At 37.5% G+C, this 23,820-nt stretch overlaps 1 protein-coding gene across 3 annotated transcripts in view; it reads right to left on the bottom strand.

Annotated features, from left to right (window-relative positions):
- Positions 1 to 2,346: 2,346 nt before the first annotated feature.
- grid1a (glutamate receptor, ionotropic, delta 1a) overlaps positions 2,347 to 23,820 on the bottom strand; it is a 377,320-nt gene continuing 355,846 nt past the window's right edge. For 2 of the 3 annotated variants that reach the window (XM_047351891.1, XM_047351888.1), the window contains 5 exons: positions 23,679 to 23,817; positions 17,240 to 17,435; positions 15,806 to 15,972; positions 10,023 to 10,263; positions 2,347 to 3,246 (listed from right to left, as the gene is read on the bottom strand). In XM_047351891.1, the coding sequence (XP_047207847.1) occupies positions 2,809 to 3,246; positions 10,023 to 10,263; positions 15,806 to 15,972; positions 17,240 to 17,435; positions 23,679 to 23,817 (1,181 nt within the window). In that variant the 3' untranslated portion in view covers positions 2,347 to 2,808. The remainder of the gene's footprint in view (positions 3,247 to 10,022; positions 10,264 to 15,805; positions 15,973 to 17,239; positions 17,436 to 23,678; positions 23,818 to 23,820) is intronic. The other variant, XM_047351890.1, reaches the window with a different exon arrangement.

The raw sequence follows: 23,820 nt of genomic DNA, 5'->3' as shown, positions 1-23,820 counted from the left end.
TTAGAGCTTATGTACCACATTTTGTTTCATTTTTATCTGAGCACCCACATAAACATGGTGACAGAGACCTGCTTTGTCTTCAGTTATTGTTTGCTTTCCCAACATCCGTGTCCATGTGCGCTCCTCCTGCTGAATCTGGCACAAGGCTACGTTTTGTTCATATTGGCCCCGTATGTGCCTGCTTGGAGTGGTGGGAGTGTGAACAGTTGTCCTCAATTTTTACAGATTTTTTTTTTCTTTTCTCTCTCAAATGTTTTGCCAAGTTGGACTGCATGTAAAGGGATTATTAAGGCATAAAGTGAGATTATCAGTTGATATTAATTACATTAAACATTGGCAATGTGGCTATTAATAATAATTTATGGTGTTATACTGATAAGTAGTTGGCTCCAAGTAGTAAATATGGTGGACGGCTTAAGTACATAATTAAAAACTGGTGTTTCGGTTTAAATAAGTCTACTATCTATCCTTTTATTATCTGGACCTGGTTGTTTTCTGTTGAAAGTTTAGTTTTCCATCAGCATGCAGTAGGCACAGTGGGTATGAAATTATTACACTATAAAAGCTTTGAGTAAAAATATAATTGTTTTACATTCATACAAATTTCCAATAAAGTGATATAAGTGCTTTTATTCAATGCAGAGAAGTAACAGATGCAGCACTGGTGGTGTAGGGGGTTAAGGTCACAGCCCATAAACGGAGGCCTTAGGCCTTGACGTGGCTGTCCCGTGTTCAAGTACCTGCATGTCTTCCCCTCTCTCTCCACCCCCATTTCCAGTCTAACTACTGTCAAAAAAGTACTGGAAAAATAAAGGCCACTAGTGCTACAGAAAATAAATCTTAAAAAAAAAAAAAAAAGCATAGAATTAACATAATTCCTACTGCTTCTAAAGTAATATCTTTTATCAGTAGGGGTGAAATGATAAATCCAGTATGACCAATTTCTGACCAATTTTTTACTTTCACAATTACAGTAAATGTTTCACAAATCAAACAATGTTTCAAATCATCTCTAGTCCACGTAGTATTATTCAGACCAGGTTTAAGACCAGGTTTAACTAGTTCAAAGCAGTTTTGATATGTGTATTTCTGAGGTGCTCTCCATGCCGAAAAGGCAATAAAATGTTTCTTTTTAATAATATAACAAATGGCACCTTTACACAAATATAGTTTTTATAAGTCTCAAACTGTGTTTTAAGGAACCTTTTAATTAGTGTTTAATTATCCAGTTCATGTTTGAGAAATGCATGGATAGATTTTAGATTTCAAGATACAGATGATCAAGTGCAGTCTTAACTTATTAAAGAAAAACCGTGAAACTGTCCTTTACTTTATCCCTGATAAGTAGCAATGAAGCAGTTAACATTTAACTTTGTTTTAATGTTGTTATTGGCTATTGATTGGTCAGTCAACATATTGTCACTTTTTCTCTTTTCTATATGAAGTTGTCTTATGACTAGCTAGACCACTGTGTGCAGCAACAGGTGTGGGAGAGCTTTAATCCTACTCTATTCTTAAGACAGCTGGAGAAAACTGCAATGCCTCTGATAATATAACTGGCACCTCCATAATAATAATTACTTTAAACAATTGGAATGTTATACCAGACACACTGCTTCCAATTTTCAAATGATGGACAAAGCCCATTTAGCACACAGAATAGATGCAGAATTATACCTGAGGACTGGGAGGCAACACCACGTAAACGCTTTTCCAACATGCTGCGCTATATTTAAGGTACTGAAAACAATGTTGTTACCCCTGTTCCACTCTTTATGGTGCATGTTAATTCTGATTTTTATCTCTCATGCAGTTAAGGTGTGGGAGGTGATATCTATTTTCAGTGCATCAAGATGTGGGGATGGATGATTCTGAATTAATTAAACAAATGTCAGAACCTCATTATCTTAATGTTAATTTATGACATAATTTGAGCAAACAACTGGACTTAGAAGCACATGATTGCAGCACCTGGACAGTTTATGGTGAACACATAAGGTCACATACATCTTGCTCCTTCTGGCACCAAAGGGAAAATTACTTAATACGAGCCACACGATATCTTGAAATATCTTGAAACAGGACAAACATGAGGAACCCTATTATAGGGTTCCACCCAGAGGTGGAAGCAAAACTATTGATCTCACTTGCCACTGTAAACCGGAGGACCATCAAGCTAGAGATACCTGTACTTCCCCCTTACTCTTCCTCTGTAATTTGACAAGAGAGCTTGCAGATTACACAAGCAATCTTAATTTCCCCACCTGACTCAGAGGTTAGGCGGCTAATCACAAAATAACCCCAGTTCCCAGATAGTCTGACAGTATATGTATTCAAACACACAGCTGGGTCTTTTGGTGTTAGTTTATTAAACAAAATCAACTCTTTTCATGTATTTTGAAGTGTGAAATGTCACTTGTTCCATGTATTCTCACAGTACAATCAGTTAATGTTGATTTGAAAGAAAACATCTTTAAACTTGGCACTTGGAAAACAACCACAAAGAATTGTCACCTTTATTCATTTAGAACAAAATTTACAAAGCCATTCAAACAGTCATTTTTTCAATCTTTTAGATTTTTTTAAACCCAACTGTGAAGAATATTCAAAATACACTTTTTAATGTTGCTTTTTATTTATACTTACAAATATCTACAGTACATAAAGTCTTAGTGTCCCGTCATGTGTCATCTCACTTGTAATAAAAATCCTTTGTATTGTTTATATATATCTCCTCATACTGTAGGCACTCCAATTAGCTCTGCACTCTTCTGTTTGAGCTTGAGTGTTTGTGAATGTTCGTCATGCTCAAATAGATGTGCCGTGGCTGGGCTCACTTGCTTCTGGGATGGGTCCTCCTGGCACCGGTTGGTAGGACATCGGCATGGGGGTCTTGACTGGGCTCTGCCGGAAGAGCCCCCCGTTGGGTGCCCTGTGTTTGCACCGGATAGAGGGCATTGTGGCACTGCTGAGCGGCAGGGGCAAGGTCCTGCCAGCGGCTGCTCCCAGTATCCTTCCTGCCCCATGGCTCTCCTGAAGGAAGGTGGTCACAGACAGAGGCGAGGGCCCACGGTGTGATGGGTAGTCTCGAACAGACAATGCCTCCAAAGACTGACTGGGCTGCATACTGCCAATATCAAGGGCGGAGATCTCGATTGACTGACCTGGCAGCTGCTTGTGTGCTAGGTCCTCGTCCAGGAGGCTGTTCAAACGCTGGTGGACCTGTTCCAGGTTCACCTCTTTGTCCTAAAGATGGATGAAAGGGAGGGCAGTGCCAAAGAGTGGATGAAGAATAAAAGAAGCCAGAACAGAGAATTGTGGATAGAGAATTTATTGGAACAGAAAGAGCATGGATGTTATTTAGGAGGAGGATGATAAATAAAAGTGAAAAATGAATGCCAAGTTTGAGAAAAAAAGGTTAAAGAGGAAATGAAATGCAGGATAAAAAAAGAGATTTGTTAATATAGTTCTTAGTTTAATCTTTACTTAAAAATGCACTCCATGCAGTCTATTCTACAATCATAAGAGCATGTTCTGTCATTGTGACTTCGAAGGATGCTGAAATAATTTTATTCCAGCTTTTCATACAGACAAAATATATATTTACTTTGCTATTTTAAAGCCAATATTTTGTGTTTGCAATAGTAAATATCAACTGCCACAAAAGATCTCCCATTTAAGATGGATTTAAATGTGCTGCTTCATGCTCAAGGGTTTGTTTTTTGTATATTGGGTGACCGCAGGACTCACAAGACTGATTCCAATACAACATACAAATGCAAAGACAACAAAATTTAAATAAGGACAAATAAATATTTTTTGTAGGAGTGTGATGATACATCCAGCTCACAAGATGATGCATGATATTGGACTCCTGAAAACCAGACAAGACTTTAGCAATACCAAGATCCGACTCACCCCATCCACCCGGTTTACATAAAACAGTACTTACAAATTAAAAAGTGCATTTTAAAGAATTTGCAGTATTATGAAACCCAGGTTTATCTGATCCATATTTAAGGGCGGAACCAATGCCAAAATCCTTTAAAATCTGTCCTTTTGTGTTTTCATAAATATAATAAAGATTACTCATCTTAAACTGTTTAGTTTGAAATCATCCAGTTCATATTTCATCAGCCTTAGGGTGTTCAATTTTGAACGAGAGGGTCAAATGTAGTCTTCTCACACTTTAAAAACTGTGAAGAAGCCCTTTAGTGTAACACCAGTAGCAAGCACCAAAGCAACTTTGGTTAGCTGTTGTGGTAACCTCTGACCTCTACAAATTAAAACTTTTCTCTCACTCAGTCAGGCAGACAACAACAAAGCTATTCAAAACCAGTCTTAGCATAGATATAACATGGTGTAGATCACAAAGCACACCTTCCTATGTGGAGCGAACAATAAGAGCTTAAAATTATTTTGCTAGACAATTGCCTGCTGACAGCAACTGGATAGCTCTTAGCAAAACAGGCTTCACCTCAACAAGAAATGTAATGTTTTAACATTGCAGGATCTTGTTCCAGCAGATTTCACTACACTCCCAATTCTATAAAAATACATTTTAGCTTTTAAAATGGAACTTGTACGGCTTTGAAACATCCATTTATTAGGAGATAAAGAAGCCAAACGAAGAATGTGGCTGTTTGAGATGGATTAACCAATAAATATTCTCATACTTCATTTTGGCTTTTTTCCCTTTTCATGCACCCATTTAGGTCAGACAGATTCAGATATAGGACAGACCATGAGGTGAAATAATGGATGATGTGCACTCCTGCCCAGCCCCCTGCTCTAGTGCCCTGTAGCAGCCAGTGACCATCAGTACATTGATATTTCTCTCTGGGTCATGGAGACCCTAGGTGCTTGAATAGAAGGCAACAAGTCTTCCTTTCTTGATTCTTCTTAACTTGCTTTTTTAAGCCACACAAAGAGCAGGTGATATGTCTAAAGGAACAGAAATAACAAGAAAGAAAAGAGTTTCCTTTCTTTTAAAGCTCAGTTTGGTATGTTGGATTTTTCCTGATTTGAATCAAAAGTCTCAGCCTCCTCCTATCTTGTTGTGTCATTTGTCAGTAGACCACAAATCCACAACCATAAACCATCATACTTTTTCACCTGTTAGAGATTCTGATCTCAAACAAAAGAGTCTCCTTTGCATTTGATGATGACGTAGAACAGCCGCTAATTACTAATAAAAGAAAACATTTGACATTTAAAGAAAACACTAAGATGCACTACTTTGGAAATCAGATTGCATCTACAGTGATCAATATCAAAATGAAAAAAAAATGCATTGGGTGAACAACATTTATGATTGCACTGAAATTATGTGTCTTGTTCTTCCTGTTAATATTTCTGTTACAAGTATTAGGAATCCTAAAACACCTGAGGAGTGTGGGTCTACCCTCAAATAAATTTACTCAAGTTTATAACTTTGAGAAAAACAACAAAAACTGCCTTTCTGTATCTTTGGAATTTAGATCTCTGGGGGCCAAATATCTCACTGCCAAAAACTTCAGTTTTGACATATTTACAATACCTTAACTTGATTTGTAATGATTTGCTCTTTGTAAAGACCATACACTAGACATAGTAACATTTTTGTGAGTACCTGATAACTCCTACTGTTATGGAGTATGTCAGTTGCACCCCTATTAATGTGGACAGCAAATTTTTAGCAGATCCCCTCTATTTTTGTGTGCAAGATTTGCAAAACTGTCATAGTGCATGGCCATTTTGTTGACTGAATCTTGGAGACCTAACTGGTGAGTGAGTTAAATTTAATACCGGTGAACTGTTGTGTTACTTCACTTTACACGGAAGCTGCTTAGCTTTCAAGCAAATACATGTGACTGATTTTGTTAACTTTATTGAAGCATCAGGCTATCATTCTGTAGCAGGTAATGCTTGTTCTTAAATGATCTGTACTGGGAGCAAAAAACCTTAATTGAGACATCCCTGACAACTTCCTTCAAAATTACAATTTATTTTTAATTACATTTTAAAATTGAAAAATGTTGCAGACAAATTGGAATATTGTTGTAGAGTTAATTTATCTGAGCACTTTCTTGACTAGGAGCAGCTCGGAGATAAAGACATTGATGCAGTGTCGTTAAAATCTTAACATTCAGTCGTATGGTAAAGGTAAGTGATAAAAAAAATCAACTTGCACTATGGTTTGCTGCTATATGTGGCAATACTTTTGCTGCAAAAACTGTTAAGGGGAAATATTTTACAATACATAAGTAGAACTAGGCTGTAGATAAACTGAGTGATATGGCATCTTGAAGCAACTCAAATTCTTTTTTTAGAACACAAACAAGAGCCATGCATGTAGTTTTTCCAGTCTTGATCCTGACCCAAAGGTCTCTAGTGGCTTCTCGTTTCTCAGGCATATTATGCTTTGGATCTTTTCCTTTTCTGTCTGAGCATTGGCAGGTGAAAAATATAAAAACATTTTCCGCAATGTCAAACCATTTAACTGATCCCTGTAAGTTTTTGTAGATTTGCATTTTAAACAGCGTTCACTTTGCCTACACATTATGCATGGCGCCAACAATCAATTTGATTGTATATCCAGTATAGTCTGTCTTAGATTATCTAAAGAGTTCATTGTTGGTAAACTCTGACAGAAAATCAGAATTGTAAATATTTCCAATGTAATAACTAAAGTATCATCATTTTCCTTGGTGACTTCAGCTGGTGAAGAAAACCTGATAATTTCTTTTTTTTTTTTATATCTTAAGTTTATGTCTTAAAACAAGCATGTATACAAAGGGATGTTTTATTAAAAGTAAAGGCTAATCTATTATTGCTTTGTGAAAAGAGCACACACTGGAAACAACAGTGAAAATATGTTGGTAATTGTGTTCTTTTGGCTATCTTTGCCCTGACAATCTTGACAATAGACTTCAGTTTTGAGTTGAATTACTGATAGAAAATCAATTGGTATGTATCAATGCAACAGAAAAAAAGATGCAACTTTTTAAAAAACTCTCAACATTATTACTACCTATTGACTCAATCTGGCTACTAATTGAGCAGATTTTTTGGTTTTCCATTTTGGTTTTGACAAGCATTATCTTTTTTTTTTTTTTTTTTCCAAACAGATTGAAAGCTATCCAGTGTGCTGTAGGAAATGTTCAGACTTGCATTTGATTAATGACAGGATATTTATTTTCCACTGTCCTTCATAAAATGAAAGCGGTGCAATTTAAAATACTTGAAGTTTATCCGACAAATGATTATGCATATTGATGACTATATTCGGTGGGTTGTTTGAGGGTTTTGGAATGCTTTTAATATTGGTTTTAAACTAAAACCCGGCTGGGGTTCTTTCTGCATGGAGTTGCATGTTCTCTCCGTGCATGCGTGGTTTTTCACCGGGTACTCCGGCTTCCTCCCACAGTCCAAAAACATGACTGTTTGGTTAGTTGGTCTCTCTAAATTGCCCTTAGTTGTGAATGAGTGTGTGCATGGTTGTTTGTCCTGTATGTGTATGTGTTGCCCAACGATGGATTGGCGACCTGCCCAGGGTGTACCCTGCCTCTCGCCTGTAGACTGCTGGACATACGCATGGGAATTGGGGATAAAATCATGCAAAAAATTGTGTCTCAGCAAGTTTTGCAGAAGCCTAGTGGTGAAGTGTTTATTTTAATCAAGTGTGTAGAAACCAGGGGAACATCTAAAATATGCAGAGCACTGGCTCTTGAGGACTGGAGATGGAAAACTATGGTTTAAATAGGTTCAATTCAAACCAGACAAGCTTAAATGATACATGCAGCTTATTTGGAATGTATTTCAGTTTCCAATATCGCACTCGTACTCGTCTTCTTCCGCTTCATCCGTGACCGGGTCGTTGGGGCGGCAGACTCAGTAGAGACGTCCCTCTCCCCAGACACCTTCTCTAGCTCCTCCGAGGGGAGCCCAAGGCATTCCCAGGCCAGCCGAGAGACGTGCCTGGAACATCTTCCAAGGAGGCATCCAGTATAGATGCCTGAGCAACCTCAACTGGCTCCTCTTGATGTGGAGAAGCAGTGGCTTGAAATCCACTGGTTCCCCCTCCGGCCCTTGGCTGCGCTTAGAAATCCTGTCCATAAAAGCTATGAACAGGACGGGTGACAAAAGGCAGCCCTGCCGGAGTTCAATATGCACCAGGAACAGGTCCAACTTACTGCCGGCAATGTGGACCAAACCCCTGCTCCGCTTATACAGAGACCGGATGACCCCTAATAAAGGGCCCCCGACTCCGTACTTTTGGAGCACCCCCACAGGGCACCACAAGGGACACAGTTGAATGCCTTTTCCAGGTCCACAAAAAACATGTAGACCTACTGGGTAAACTCTTATGAACCCTCGAGTACCCTGTAGAAGATGTGGTGCTGGTCCAGTCTTCCACGGCTGGGACGAAAACCACACTGCTCCTCCTGATGCCGAGGACTCTCCTCCAATACCCTGGCATACGCCTTACGAGGGAGGCTGAGGGGTGTGATCCCCCTGTAGTTGGAACACACCCTCTGATAAGAAGGGTTTCCAATATATTATTAAAAAAAAAATAAAACTTCATGTTATTATTTCTTGGGAGCTGCAAGTATGACCTATCTTTGTTTATTTCGTGTTCAATCTCATCACATTTACCATTCTGAATAATTAATGTTTCTGTAAAACCATAAATAAGGGCTTCATTTAATTTATTTTTGCATGGACTTTATGCTTCTCGCACATGTAGAAAGTGCACACAAGTGCAAATCTTTGTTTACGTCTTATTTTCTAGTACACAGTTATTATGAAAGATTATTGTAAAAAATTATTTTAAATCTTGAAAGGAAAATTAAAAATACTTGACAAAAAGCTGTTTATGGCAGCTCTAGCAGTAATAGTATGCAGGAAAAAAAAGAAAACTATAGGCAACCCTGTCAACCTGAGCATTTTGTAGGTTAGCTGTTATGAACACAGCTTTGGAAATCATCTGCAACACACTGGTCTTTTTTATTGTTAATTATACCTCGATTCTTTGCTGCTTTCTCAGTTCTATCCTTGGTTAGACCTTTCAGTCCTAAAATTTAACCCCACAGTGAATAGGAATTCAACCAAACAAAGATGCTGGGTAGAAACACCTTAGCATGCCCACAAAAATAACAATACCACATGATTATAACGTGTGTCCTGCAAGGTATTGCAGTCTTTGAATGGTGACAGCTATGAAATTCACATAACACTATGCATTTTTATAGCAGCTGCATGGAAACACTACAAAATATGTTACCAACAGTAACTTGTATTCTTATTGGCACCAAAGTTGAATACTAGTAGAGTTTGATTTGGTCTGTTTTCATAATGGGGCTGGGCCTTTAAATGAGTGTTTTCATCCAGTATTGTTGGACTGTCAAGTCAAACAGGCTGGTCAAGGCTCACACTTTAGTTTAGGGATCCATGTCAAGCCTTAGTTGTCTGGACGCCTCATGCAGAGGAGCTGCCCAGTTCACAGCAGCAAGATAAAGGCAGGGCTCTAAAGCATTAAGACTTGAATGGATTAGCTAAAGAGAGCTATTGCACAACTGAAGCGCTTATCGACTCAGAGTACAATTTCAGTTTGTGGTTTGGAATTAGCAATACAATATATACTTTTGTCTTCACAGCTTCTCCCACATGAGCACCAGTGACTGATTTTGTGAAACTAATCATTTCTCTTATGAATCAGCGTGAGAGAAGCCTTCGAAATTCCCAACTGAGCACCCCACCTCTTTCCCGACATGAGAAGGAATGAGCAAATTGATGTCTGAACTATCACCAAGGCACACCTATTATAACTGGGTGTACTGAAGCTCTACTAAATCGGGGCTGGTGTCAGCGCCTGCTGGATCCATAAAGTAGAGTGTGGCAGTAGCATCCCTGGGCAGGACCGGGGGGCCCGGCGGTCTGGGTCTCGACCGGGGCCTTGGTGGGGCGGGGGGACCCGTAGTGACCACCATGGCCCGGTTGTGGTTTAGCAAGGCTTGGCCCGATGAGTTGTCGGTTGTCACCTCTTTGGGCTGCTCTCTCCGGCAGTGGTTGCTGTTCCACCAGGTTTCCAGTGCGGCTACCAGGAGGGCAAGTAGAAGCCCGGCCGCTAAGATGCAAAACACACCGGCAAAGCTGTGGAGATGCAGTGCCCGTCCTTCTGGCTGTGCGTCTGTGTGGCTCTGCAGGTCACAGCGGCCTTTCTTTGGCCACCATTTTTGCTTCAGGATGTCTAGATCACCTTTTTCCTGAAGTTCCAAAAGCCTGCACAGAAAAAAAAAAATCTTTCAGACACTTTTGCCATAGGTGTGCATTTTCATGCATTACTACAGGACAGCAGGAAAATCTATCAGTTGTACTGACTGAAATCAAATGCTAACTGATAAAATAACAAAAATAGAAATATCCTTTATCGGCCCTCAGTAGGGAAGTTCAGGTGAACATAGAGCAGATAATTAAAATATTTATTTAGAGACAAACATTAATGAAATTTGGAAAATACATTTTGGGCAGATCAGAACAATTACCACAATATTATTATGTAACAATAATTAAATACCACAGCTCATTAAATAAATATAATAAGGAAAAATGCAGCCACGTTAATGTTATCCATTTGCATTGACTGCAGGATCATTAAAAACCCATAGAGAGTAAAGTGCTATTAAACACTGCAGGTTTTAGTTTACAGCAGCAGAGTGCAAAACATAATGATTGATTTCAAACAAGATCTAAAAGACCAGTCCTTGAAAGCTACGATGGAAAAAAAGAAACAGCTGCCTGAAAAATAATGAATTTCAAACTTGAAATACTACTTCAAAGAAGATCAAACTGTATGGTTAACCTGTAAGAGCACAAAGAGAATAGGAAGAACAAATGTAGCATGATCATAAGGGACTGCAAACACAAGTGAGATGGAGTGGTTTAGTCGCTGTGATTTGGCAGCCTTTTTAGAGCTGTGTGGTACATACAGTGCTAGTGTTACTATAGATTCATTCAAAACTAGAACTGAAATTAGATATAATTACCAGCAGCCAGAGTCATTTGTGTAGTTTTATACCATAAAATGAACAAATCAAAAACAAAGGTGCCTGCTTTTAGGTTCAAAATACCTTGGCAGAAGTTGGGGATATAAGAGCACAAAACAATGCATTGAAAATGTATAATAATTTTACTAAAATCGTATAATAGGTGCATTTCAATAAATTTCAATCAAATCAAACAGTTTATTTATTTCATTAATTAAACTAAAAAGGGACACTCATTCATTTCACTTAGAGTAATGTGATTATTTCTGTTAATTTTGATTATTATGCCTTACAGCTAATGAAAACTCAAAGTTCAGTTTCCTAATTAGAATTATACTTAAGACCACCAAAACGTTGATTGTTTTTAAATGCAGAAATGTGATGCAACAATCATGGGCAAGATTTGACAGTTTTCACTGACATCTCCCAAAAGTATGGCTGGCTACAAAAGGGCATTGCTAAAGAAGCTGGCTCTTCAGTGTCATCTCCAAGTACATTAATGGAAAGTTTTGTGAGAGGAAAAGGTATGGTAGGAAAAAAGCTGCAAAAGCAGCAGAGATTATAATAGATTTTACAGGATTGTGAAGTAAAGCACATTCAACTGTTTGGAGATACACAAGGTATGGACTGTAGCTGGAGTCAGTCCTTCAAGAGCCACAACACAAAGATGCATCTAGAACATGGGCTACACCTGTCGCTTTCCTTTAATTAAGCTACTGGTGAGCCAGAGAGAATGTCAAAAGCATCATTCCTGAGGTAGGGAGAAAAGGGATTGGAACAAAGTCTTATTTTTAGATAAAATTCCAATTCGGATTTGATTTGGAAATCAAGGTTCCATAGTCTGGAGGAAGAATGGAGATACACAGAATCCAAACAGCTTGAGATCCATTGGGAGCTTTCCACTGGTGATGATCCACTGGGTTTTATCAAGTTCAAAGTGAGCGCAGCAGTCTACCATGATATTTCAGTCACCCACTTTCCCTCTGCTGAGGAGCTGTATGGAGATGCTGATTTCATTTTAGAGAAGGACTTGGCACCAGCCCACACCGTCAAGAGAACTGTACTTTTCTGGCCACCAAATTAGTCAGACCTTAGCCCAATGTCTATGGAGTATTATCAGGAGAAAGATCAGAAACACTGGACTGATGCTGAAGACAATTATTAAATCAACCTGGGCATCATTAACTCCTCATCAGAGCCAGACTGATCACATCCATGCTAAGCTGTACTGATGAAATAAATTATGCAAAAGGAACACCGACCAACTACTGAGTGCATATATTATACATGGACATACTTTTAAGGAGTAAAATAATAAAAATCTTTTTTATTGGTCATGTGTAATGATTTCTTTAGAAAAAAAATATAAAAAATGGCCAAATATGACACTCTGTTATTAACTTTTTAAAGATGTAATTAAAAAGCGCCTGTATATATTTTCCTTATGCTTTGTTTTTCTTAAGTGTAAACAATCATGCATAAGAACTCCTCCTCTTGCAGTGTTGGAAGGCTTTTCTACTTAGTCTTTAATACAAGAATGACAAATTTTCTGCCACCAGATGATTTGCTAATGCGTCCCTAAAGACTTCCAAATGCTATTTAGGAAAACAGCTAGCATATCACACTTAATTTGTGCAGCTATATTTACCTTTTTCGTCTTTCTAATCTTGATTCCAGAAGTGAAGACATCAAATATAATGAATGTCTTTTCTTTAATTCACCGTCTCCATTTCATGATCAGTGAAAAACAAGGAGCTTCTAAGCTTCATGACTGTTGCGATGAGCTGCAGTAAAAGTGATATTTATATGGTATCTTTATATGATAAAGAAGGGTTATATTGTTTCAGTGTGAAAAACTGGACAGAATAACCCTTGAGCTTTTGAACAAAATTACATAATTTAGCACAGCTTGGTACATCTGCAGTGAAATTAATAGCAATGCAGGTCTTTGTCTTTATTGCAAGCAGTTTTAGTCATGACATCACACAGGGTTATATTCATCTGACCCTAAATGTTGACACACATTCAGTTTCTTTTCCATTCAACAAAACACACAGTGATCAATCTTTGTATTTAAGATCATATTTCACAGATTGGAGAAACACTGTTGTCCCAATTTACTATTTGGAATTATTAGGTATATTAGATATACCTAATATATCTTGTGAAATAGATAAATGTCATCGCTATAAAAACAAATGTTTAGCAGAATATTGTGTTGGACCACTTGTTTGCTGAATATTGGACCATTTGCACGTTGCTGGACGCCACCATGCCTCCTGGCGTTTTCGGCCATTTTGTATCCAGGACATTGCGACTGATATGACGGGGCGCCCCAGTCTGACGTCACAGGACAGCATATAGGAAGTCGCCCATTTTGAACATTCGCTTTTCAGCTGGAGACCGTGTCAGGTTACCAACATCTGAAGCATCACCTGGAGAAGAGTCCCGAGTGGATCTCATTTATTCTCCTTCGTTGGCCAACGAAGAATTCATAACTGAGGTTTCTGGACTAAGAAGGCCAGAAATTTCACTTTGCCGATCGAAGACGTAAGTTTAACACGTAACTAAAAAACACGGAGTTTCAAGGAGACGAATCGCCACCGTGTTTTGTCCTAGTCGACTTTGATGGTCAGATCATATTTTCCCTTTCGCCAAGGAGGCCAGAGGACGAAGATTGACCACTTTTCCTGTGGACAGATAGTAACTTCCAACTTCCACCCCATTCTCTCTCAACCCCTCTCAGAAGGGAGACAACGACAAGTAAAACCCATCCTTTATTTTATTTATTTCTTAGAAAGTCTGGGCAGGGTACAGGAGGTTTTAGTGCGATGAGATTCGCTATTTAATCTAATGTGTTCTGAATGATATGTGCATGTAACCTTTTTATTGAAACTTTGATGTGCCGTGTTGATGTCTGGAGGCCGCTGCGCTCCCAGCTTTGTGTGGGTTTTGCGGGGTTGTTGAACCCCTGAGAGCAAGCGCAGGTGCGCTATGAGACTGGACTGTTAAAATAACCTCATGGTGAAATTCCCCATTTTCTTTGTCTTCAACCTTACTGCTTGCTAGCTTGCCGCCAAAAGTTTTATAACCCTTTGTCTGCTCAAGAGTTGGTGGTGTAACTGAGTTACAGTTAGAGCTGCGCCCCACCCTCCACTCACCACCACATCCCTTTGTCATATTATTATTTTTACCATAACTGCTGGTTGATTCCATACACACCCACTGCTGTTTTGCTTTATTTTGTTTAGTTAGATATTTTACCCCTTTTGCGTAGAACTTTGCATGTTTGAGTAGGTGAAGATTATTAAATCGGAAGAGCGAATGTATCAGGCTGTGATTTAATAAATGTTCACATTGATAAACAGAAGGCGTTCTGTGTTTATTTTGTGCAAGAGTGATTCGTCAGTCAAGATAAGGTTAAAAGTTCCACACGTTTTGGCAGAAACGGTCGATTAAACAGTGACATCTCTGGTAATAGTTATCAATTATTACTGAGTATTTAACGGTTGTAATTATCAAAGGCGTTGAGCCACATTTACAACACCAGAAGACATCTCTGGTCTCGATTCATAATGAAGATTTTGGTTAAGAAATAAATTTGGTCAAATTATGATTTTTAATTATAATTATTGATAAAGATTAATTAATCAATAATCATAATTCTAACAATTGGGATTCTACCCACACCTTTCAGTGGCTCTAGATTGGGCCAGCTGTGGCTCAGGTGTTAGAGCGCTTGTCTTCTTAAAGGAAGATTGTTACGGTGGTCTATGATCCCATTCACATCTCATGCTCTCAAAACATGAACACTATCACATTATGTTGACACATAAAGACATCACAATCATTGCCAATATACAATTTCCAATCAATGATGAATGCATTAAGCTGTTAAGTTGAGCCCGATAAACCTCCCCCATTCAACGTGGGAGTTGTTTATGTCAGCAGTTTTTTTGTGATATTTTTTTGTGTTGTTACACACCGATCTAGTCAAGCTTCTTTATGTTTAATGACTCATATCTAAAATGTAGGTATTTTATTTTAATGGTTAGAGAAAGGTGCTAAAAAAATATAGTGTTTTTCTCATCTTGAACTAAGTTTCTGTGCTGTATGTTCAAACGAAATAAAAGTCCACATCGTATGGAGATAAATGTATTCACATTAACGGCATGCTGTCAATCTCTGTAAAATTATTTATATTGTAGCAAATGTTTAAAACTGCAGTTTTTAAAAAAAAACTGATGTTTACCCTAATAAGGGGTTCTATTTATATTTCAGGTGATAGTAATAGTTATAGCTTCAAGGTAATTCTCCTTTTGATTGAAATGATCAAACACCCCACAAAATCATGCTAAAAGTTATTGACCTTTAAGCCAGATTTAATGGTATTGGATTAACATCCGGTAAAGGAAGTCCTTTGTTTTCTTTTGTTTTGCTTTCTCTATTTAAAATGAATCTTGTTTTTTGGATAAACATAAATTATTGATTTTTTGATTGATTAGAAATTGTTTGGGTATCTTATGTCTCTTCTTGTAAAAAGTGTTTTTCATTTTATTTTTAGTATTATTACCTTTTTTCTTTAAATGAAGAATAATGTGTGAAGTAAGTTACAGATGAGGGAAGGAGGTAGGTTCAAATAAGCTTATACTTCTGCCTATCTCCTATTAAAACCAATGGTCAAGTAAATATTTATCATGGTGTATGAATGTTAATATGTTTGAAATAAATAAACAAACAAGCATCTGATGGTGTGAGATGATTATCAGATTGCATACTTCTGAGAGAAGAGGTCTCTGTAAGGACTGCCGTGTTGCAGGGCCATGCCGTAGCCCCTGGTGCTCATGCCATTTCCTGCTATAGTCAGTGTGCAGTCGTCATCTGTCAGAGCAGCGTACTCCACTACAGCCATGTCCCACAGAAAGGCGTATGACTCGCGCTTCGCCTGTACATTTGAAATGATTTCCACAACACCCACACAAAAACAGGAACATAGTAATCACATAACAACATGTTTATAGCAAAGCAGCACAGACATGGATTCCAACGCTTTAACAAGCAGGGGTTTGCAGCTTTGTTTCACTCATTAGAGTTAGCTTGCGATAACTTGACATTACTATATTAATTTAGGACAGATTTAAGTGTCATTAAAATAAAAATACACTGAGTTCTAATGACACAGTCAACATTTTATTTGAATCCTTACCAGATTCTGTTCTATTTGGGCATCAGAAAGGTTGTACTTAAAATCACCTAGCCACCATTTTATTGCCATTCTCTACTTTCATAGCATGGTACAATCATTGTTTTAATTTTCACCTTCTAAATCAATGTTTGCTAGTAGGGCAATGCACTGACTTATGTTTACTAGGAAACACAATCAGAAATAAACATTCTAAAGGTTTCCTCAGAAAAAAAAAAAACCCACTCAAAGACAATGTTGAATAATAACCATATTATTGGATTTCTTAAATATGTGAATTAGAATGTTTGCATTTTTCCACATTCTCTGCTCAAAGTATATTGCAAGACACAAAATTGGATTTTCTAGATGCAAGGCATTTTTTAAACCCTTTTTTGTTCCCTTAATTCCAAATTTTAAAAGAAATTATTTGTTTTGTTGTGACCAGAGTTCTGCCCAATTAGTGTATTTAAATCTTTAAAGGAATAAAGATAAAGCTATTATTTTCAGGATTTCTGAAATACAGTAAATTTACACATGCTGCAGTTGTTCCTGTGAACTAAAAGTCAGAATGCAAACATGCAGTTCTTTAATATTAGGGTGAAAGTTATAGAAACAGCTGTTGTGTTCTTATCTTACACTGAATGCAGTTAAGATACGTAAAGCTGTCTAATCATCTGCAGAGTAGTTTTCTGTATTCAAGAGATTACACTATTTTTATTTGCTAATCCTATGTCTCAGAAACTGTTTAATATTTACAAACATTTGAAATTTTTTGCTAAACAAAGGACTGCATGTTAAAATAATACATGAATGTTACGTTTTAAAGTTGGCATGTTATGTTTATTGATATTTGTAATACTTGGCAATAACAAAGTCCCTTTTTAGTAATTTTATGGTATTTTCTGAGGCTTTTGGGAATATTTTAAGCAGGTTTTTTTTTTCTTTTGTGGGGTTAATGGCAGGCCATAAGTTGGTTCACTGGGATTTGAATAAGCAGAACTGTATCTGACCAGTATTTCACACTCACCTTTCTGATGCCCTCTGATGGACTTGAAACAGAGTTATCAAAGCCATTGTTCTTGTTAATGACTTTCCAGAGTTCAGCAAACGTGCTGTCCTGCTCCAGAGGGTTTGTGCCTTTGGCGTGGAAATATTCATAGACAGCTGAGTCCCGCACTGTCCCATAGGCAAGGTCCACTTGTTTGGAAAGATCCTGGAATGACCTTATTTGGAGGGTAAAAGAAAACAATTAAAGCACTAACATTTTTTAACACAATACATTTTAATAATGGGCTGCACGGTGGAGCAGTTGGTAGCACTGTTGCCTTGCAGCAAGAAGGTCCTGGGTTCAACTCCCAGTCAGGGGTCTTTCTGCATGGAGTTTGCATGTTCTCCCTGTGCATGCATGGGTTCTCTCCAGGTACTCTGACTTCCTCCCACAGTCCAAAGACATGTCTGTTAAGTTAATTGGTCTCTCTAAATTGCCCTTAGGTGTATGAATGAGTGTGTGTTTGGTTGTTTGTGTGTGGCCCTGCGACAGACTGGTGACCTGTCCAGGGTGTACCCCGCCTCCTGCCCATAGACTGCTGGAGATAGGCACCAGCTTCCCTGTGACCCACTATGGAAGAAGTGATAGAAAATGACTGATGTTTTTAACAATAACTTGATTAATAAAGCAAAGCTGTATGGAAACATGTGGACTAATTTACCCATGATGCTTTTATTAATCAAATTAGATTTCAACATATTTCTCAAGTTTAACAATGTGGAAATCCACAACCTTCAGTGACTCTTAAACAAGAAGATAACTCAGATCCTCCTCCCTACCACAATATGTGTTGTTTGAATGGCTTAGAGCAATGTCATTTTCGAAGTGATTAAAAGCAGACATACAGCCATCTATCTACACACCTTTAGCACTCTCTTTAGCTCTAGGTTAATGATTTGAAACAGTAAGTATTTAATGCTCCAACGTAGTCACAGGTTTATTTTTCATTTTTACTTTATATCAATGCTGTTAAACCCAAAATTATTCATAACACTGGCAGATTTAAGTAACCTTTTCATTTTACCAACATATTTCTTCTGACTAGACTATTAAGTTCTAAGGGTAGACCAGCCAGAGTCCAAACCTCAATGTACTAGAGAATCTGTGAAGGGGTAAAGATTAAGCTGATGACAAGGAGGCCTTTAAACCTCAAATCCTTGGAGTTCATCTCCAAAAACTGTCAAAGCACCAGTGGAAACATGCAAAAAGCTGGTCAGTAATCATAGAAAGGGTTTAACAGATTAACTGATTAACTGATTTTTGAGAAGGGTATAAATAACTTTCAACACGGGATTTTTTAAAAATAAAATTTTAATGAAAACAGGATTTAAAAATATCATCCTTTGTAATTTTTAGAGAGATGCAAATCAGAAAAAAGTTGTTTTGTCATATGAAAATAAATTGACTTCTAAATCTGGCAGGGGTATGAATATTTTGGTCTCATGTCTAGCTATGGCACACAACAAATTTTTTCTACAGAAAGGAAATTGCTTATGTCCTTATTCAGCAATCTTCACATTTAAGAATGTTACAATTTCTAAAATGCAAAATTTGGGGTAAGTGTTCATGAATTCCTTCAATCGTGTAAAAGGTAAATTTAGAAATAAAAGGTGTTCCTTTGCTCAGACTAAGATCAACTGATTTAGACAGCCCTACTCCTACTTGTTAGTATTACCAGCAGGATGAGTCAGGCAAATTAAAATGTGATGTCGCACCCCTTATTATTAACTTCAGTGACCAGTCACTGTTTATTAATTCATTTTTTCTTTTTGAAGAATTTAAAATCAGCTGCTTTTTATATAAATACTTACAAATATTTTATTTACATGCCTAATATAAAAATGCTATGCTACGCTGTGATATCTATATCTATATCTCTGTCTCTGTCTCCCTTGATAGATATATCTACATAAAACATAACATTCTGCATAAGGGTTGCTAAGTTTGTCCATTGTCCAGAGCAGTTAGATCACAATAATATATTTATTTAAGTAATGCCTTGTCTCATTTCGACAATTTTACTGTTGACCATCACATTATAATGGCTGGATTAATGTCTGGGCATGCTATTTTTTTTGGACAAAATCATTGTAGTAGTGCCACAAGCTCTAATATTAAGCATTGTGAAAGCTGTGAATAGGTTCAGCTTAGCAATTTTCTCTGTATGCCTGAATTTCATCTGCCTTTGGGCTGAGTTGGATAAGTTTTTAATGTGATTTTGAATCATGAGTGAATTTAAAAATTTCTTAAAATCGACATCCCTAACACTATGAAAACATTATGAAAATATACATGATGGAATGAGTTAAAGTTGAAGAACGTTTAGGTAAAGTTAATAATAAAGTTGTGTGCTTTGCTGCCATGCAAGAAACTAAATCATTCAGGATGAATAATATGTATCACACTTTAGGTTAATAGAAAAAGTGTACTCCATGTGCTGGGGACATGGTTAAAAATGTTATATCCTTTTTCCTTTTAGTGTAATTTTAAACCATTATAACATAATTTTGTTCAATCACTTAATCTGAAGAACCTGGCATTATTACCTTTACCGGCCGATATGATTTTAAATGAGATCTAGTCAGCAAGGGCTGCACGGTGGTGCAGTTGGTAGCACTGTTGCCTTGCAGCAAGAAGGTCCTGGGTTCAATTCCCAGCCTGGAGTCTTTCTGCATGGAATTTGCATGTTCTCCCTGTGCATGTGTGGGTTCTCACCGGGTACTCCGGCTTCCTTCCACAGTCCAAAGACATGCCTGTTAGGTTAATTTGTCACTTTAAATTGCCCTTAGGTGTATGAATGAATGAATGAGTGTGTGTTGCCCTGCGATGGACTGGTGACCTGTCCAGGGTGTACCCTGCCTCCCGCCCATAGACTGCTGGAGATAGGCACCAGCTCCCCTGTGACCCACTATGGAATAAGGGGTAGAAAATGACTGACTGATCTAGCCAGCAATAGAAAAAACATGACTACCTCCAGTTTACCCTATTACATAGGGGTTTATAAAACACATTAAACATTTTGTGCCTGTTACTAATTTTCACAAAAATTTTCTATTTGGATTGGTTTTGGGATTACATGATTTTATTAGAAAGCACTTTATTATAAACATAAAATTGACCAAAGTTGTAAAAGCATTAAAAATAAGAACAATAAGGTTCCTACTACTTTTGGAGTCATAAATTAAGCTAACAGACCTTGAGCTAATATTCAATAATGAGAAAAATCCTAGGTTTCTGTTTAAAGCTATGGCCAAATTGACTCAAAACCATAGTTCAGTTAAACAATGTATTCCCTCTGAGCTCAACTGTAAAGATTTTATGGAGTTCTTTACTCATAAAATGTACTAATTAGAAAGAATGTTCCCCTCTGCACTGCACTATGGTTCTTTAAGAAGCTTTGGGTCAAATTTAGTATTTTTGAAGGCCTTGCAGTTGGACTCATGTATACCAAACAAATACAGATTTATTTTAAACCTGTGCATATTAAGAATATGTGCGCAGAACTAAAGTGTGGAACTCTGTGTTCCCTCGAGAAATTTTTAAAACTGACACCAAAACAAAGCCGACTCTAGGGAATCTCTGCTATTGCTAAAGTCTGCTGTTTAAGAAAATTATGGGAAGTTATGGTATGAAAAAAAAAAAAAACAGCTGAAGTGTAAACCCTGCTGCCCATTCAATCACGCCTAAACACCATCAGAGTTCTTTAAAGTGCCAGACATGCCATCATAATCAGCTGTTTCTTTGCAAGTGGTTTTGTAATATAAATTGACTCAAACTCCAGTCCTCGAGGGCTGGTGTCCTGCAACTTTTAGAAGTGCCCCTGCTTCAGCACACCTGAATCAAATATTTAGGTCATTAGCAGGACTCTGGAGAACTTGGCTGCATACTGAGGAGGTAATCCAGCCATTTGATTCAGGTATGCTGGACCAGGGACACATATAAAAATTGCAGGATACCTTTCTAAAAAGAAGATATTTAGATCATTTTTAACAGAGGAAGAAATGTAGTGAGCTGTTAGTTAACAAGTAGCAGACTTGCTCCAACTTGTAGCAGAATGTTGATTTCTTCAAGAATCTAAACATTTTACTTTTAATGTTTCTCTGGATTGAAACTCTACCTAACAGAGCTTTCAAATTCAAATCATACCGACTCCAGGGTCAAAACATCAGATTTAGTTAGAAAGGGAAAATACTCTTCTAATGGCAATTTGTCAAACACAAAGCATTTCAGAAATGAATAAATCTTCAGTGAATGTGCAGTGTTTTGCATTGAAATGAGACAAAATATTCATTGATGTTTTCATATTTGAACAAGCTGGACTGAAATGACCTAATCCAGTAAACTACATGTATTGAGTTTCATACATTTGCCCAACCAGTTGCTCCCATTTCATGCAAAATAAAATTATTGAGTTGGTTTGATTTATTTTACTAAGCCAAAAGCACAAACTCTTCTTTCTGAGTTTCTTGCACCCTGTGCCTGAAATCTACAAATTGTATCTGCTTTGCTGTATCCTCCTGAACTGTCTCCTTGACTTTTTTGAAAAATATTTTGCTCACTGCATCCTCATTCTAAATGTCTCTCTACCTAGGCAATTGTGCAATGTTTTTCAGAAGACTGAGAAAGGCAGCAGCAGTGCGTGTGCAGAGTTTCTTTACCATCTGTCCTTTAGTCGGTGACGGTGCAAAAATACCAGCTGCCAGCCTCAAAGGAAGATTGCATTCTGCTTGACCTTTATTCATGTCTTTGAACATTTTCAAAGTGAAACCCCAAGAGAAAGCCTTTAGATATTTATTAAGACCCAAAGCCAAAACAGAATCAATATATTTTCAACCATTTAAAACAAAGTTGTATTTAAGACAGCAACAGGATAATAAATAGCAGAGAAAAGTGCAACAAATGAGGTAAACACTGATTTATTTTTGCTAGACCAAGAGGAATGGACCTCGAATTGAAGAAACTCTGAATTGCTTGAACAGGTCATTTTATAAGGTTTGAGAGATTACATTCAAAAGATGGATTTTGTTTCTTTTTTAAAACTATTTTCTAGCTGCCCGTGCTTTTATTATTTTGTGTATTATTTGCCAATTCCCATGTAATTCTGTTATGTAATGCTGATTTATTTAAGAAGTTGGATTCAGGTCCTGATATTGATGGTAAATGGACTGAACTTATATAGCGCTTTTCCAGTCATACAGACCACTCAAAGCACTTTACACTAGCACCACATTCACCCAATTGCACTCACTAACGCTCACACATTCATACACCGATACACAGATCGGTAGGCAACTTGAGGTTAAGTGTCTTGCCCAGGGGCACATCAACATATGGCAGGAGGAAGCTGGAATTGAGCCCACAACCTTCTGATTGCAAGACAACTACTCTTCCTACTGAGCCACAGTCGCCAGACAAATATACAAAGAACAATTTCTAAAAAACAAAATAAAAAAGATACTGTAGATAGACTCACTAGCCACTTTACTACTTACATTGTCCAATTACTTATGAATAGCGAATCAGACAATTACATGTCAGCAACTGAAAAGCCTTTAGGCATCTAGATATTCCGATGTTGGGTCAGAATATGGCCTAAACAACATCATAGGATGGATCCATCATGCCTTACATTTAACAGTTCAGGCGGCTGGTGGTGGAGATGTGAAGTGATAAATATCTGCCTTTCTCCCATGCAGCAAAAAACATTTATCTTTCTTTCATAAATTTATGATAACATTTTGAATTATTACTTCATATTAGCTAAAAAGAGAACAGAGAACTATGGACTATGGTTATGATTTGTCTGGAATTTCACAGGAAAAATGTGCAAGAACCCTGTTTGCAGTTCCCAAGTTTTATTGTGTATAGCAATCCCAACAAATTATTTTTAAACACAGTCACTTAAGCAATGTGCCACTTAGCATTCTCAGTGTACGGATATGTCCCAATGTGGCTGTTTGTTCAGCTCTAGACAGAACCAATGCAATCAAATGTCTTTCTGCCCATTCTTTAGAAAGAATGACATCAGGCCAAATTGGATTCACTGGGGAATAACATTTAGACTGAAAAATGGTTGATTGTTATGCAGCAGGTCAAAAATTAAAGAAACTCTGTAAAAAAAAAAAGAAGCTGCTCAGAGATTCTATCTGATGAATCTTTAACCAAAGCTTTGTCCCAGTAGATTAAGTATGGAAAATATGAAAAAACAATGCACTGGACCTAAAAAAATAAATCTATAAGCCATGAAAAACAAAGATACATGTGTGCCCAGTCAATAACGTAAGTGCGCTGAATATATCTCAAGAGATGCACAGAGATACAACTATTTATGCTCACCAAGTTAGTATTACATTTTGCCCTGTTTAAATTGAAAATAGATCAATTTGTTTTCAAATAGTGTGACAAAAAAGTGTTTTACCTGATTGCATTGTCCATACGTGACACAGTGAGGTAGGCAGCCAGGTTTGCTGTGTATGACGAACACACGATAAGGGTAAAAAGCCACCAGCTGCCCATAACAATACGCAGGGCCACTGAGCCCAGAATGGAGTCACTGCCTG

This window comes from Girardinichthys multiradiatus, chromosome 22 (assembly GCF_021462225.1).
Source record: "Girardinichthys multiradiatus isolate DD_20200921_A chromosome 22, DD_fGirMul_XY1, whole genome shotgun sequence".
Taxonomy (NCBI): domain Eukaryota; kingdom Metazoa; phylum Chordata; class Actinopteri; order Cyprinodontiformes; family Goodeidae; genus Girardinichthys; species Girardinichthys multiradiatus.
The sequence above is the reverse complement of the archived record's forward strand: the minus strand, read 5'-3'. Positions and strand labels throughout refer to the sequence as shown.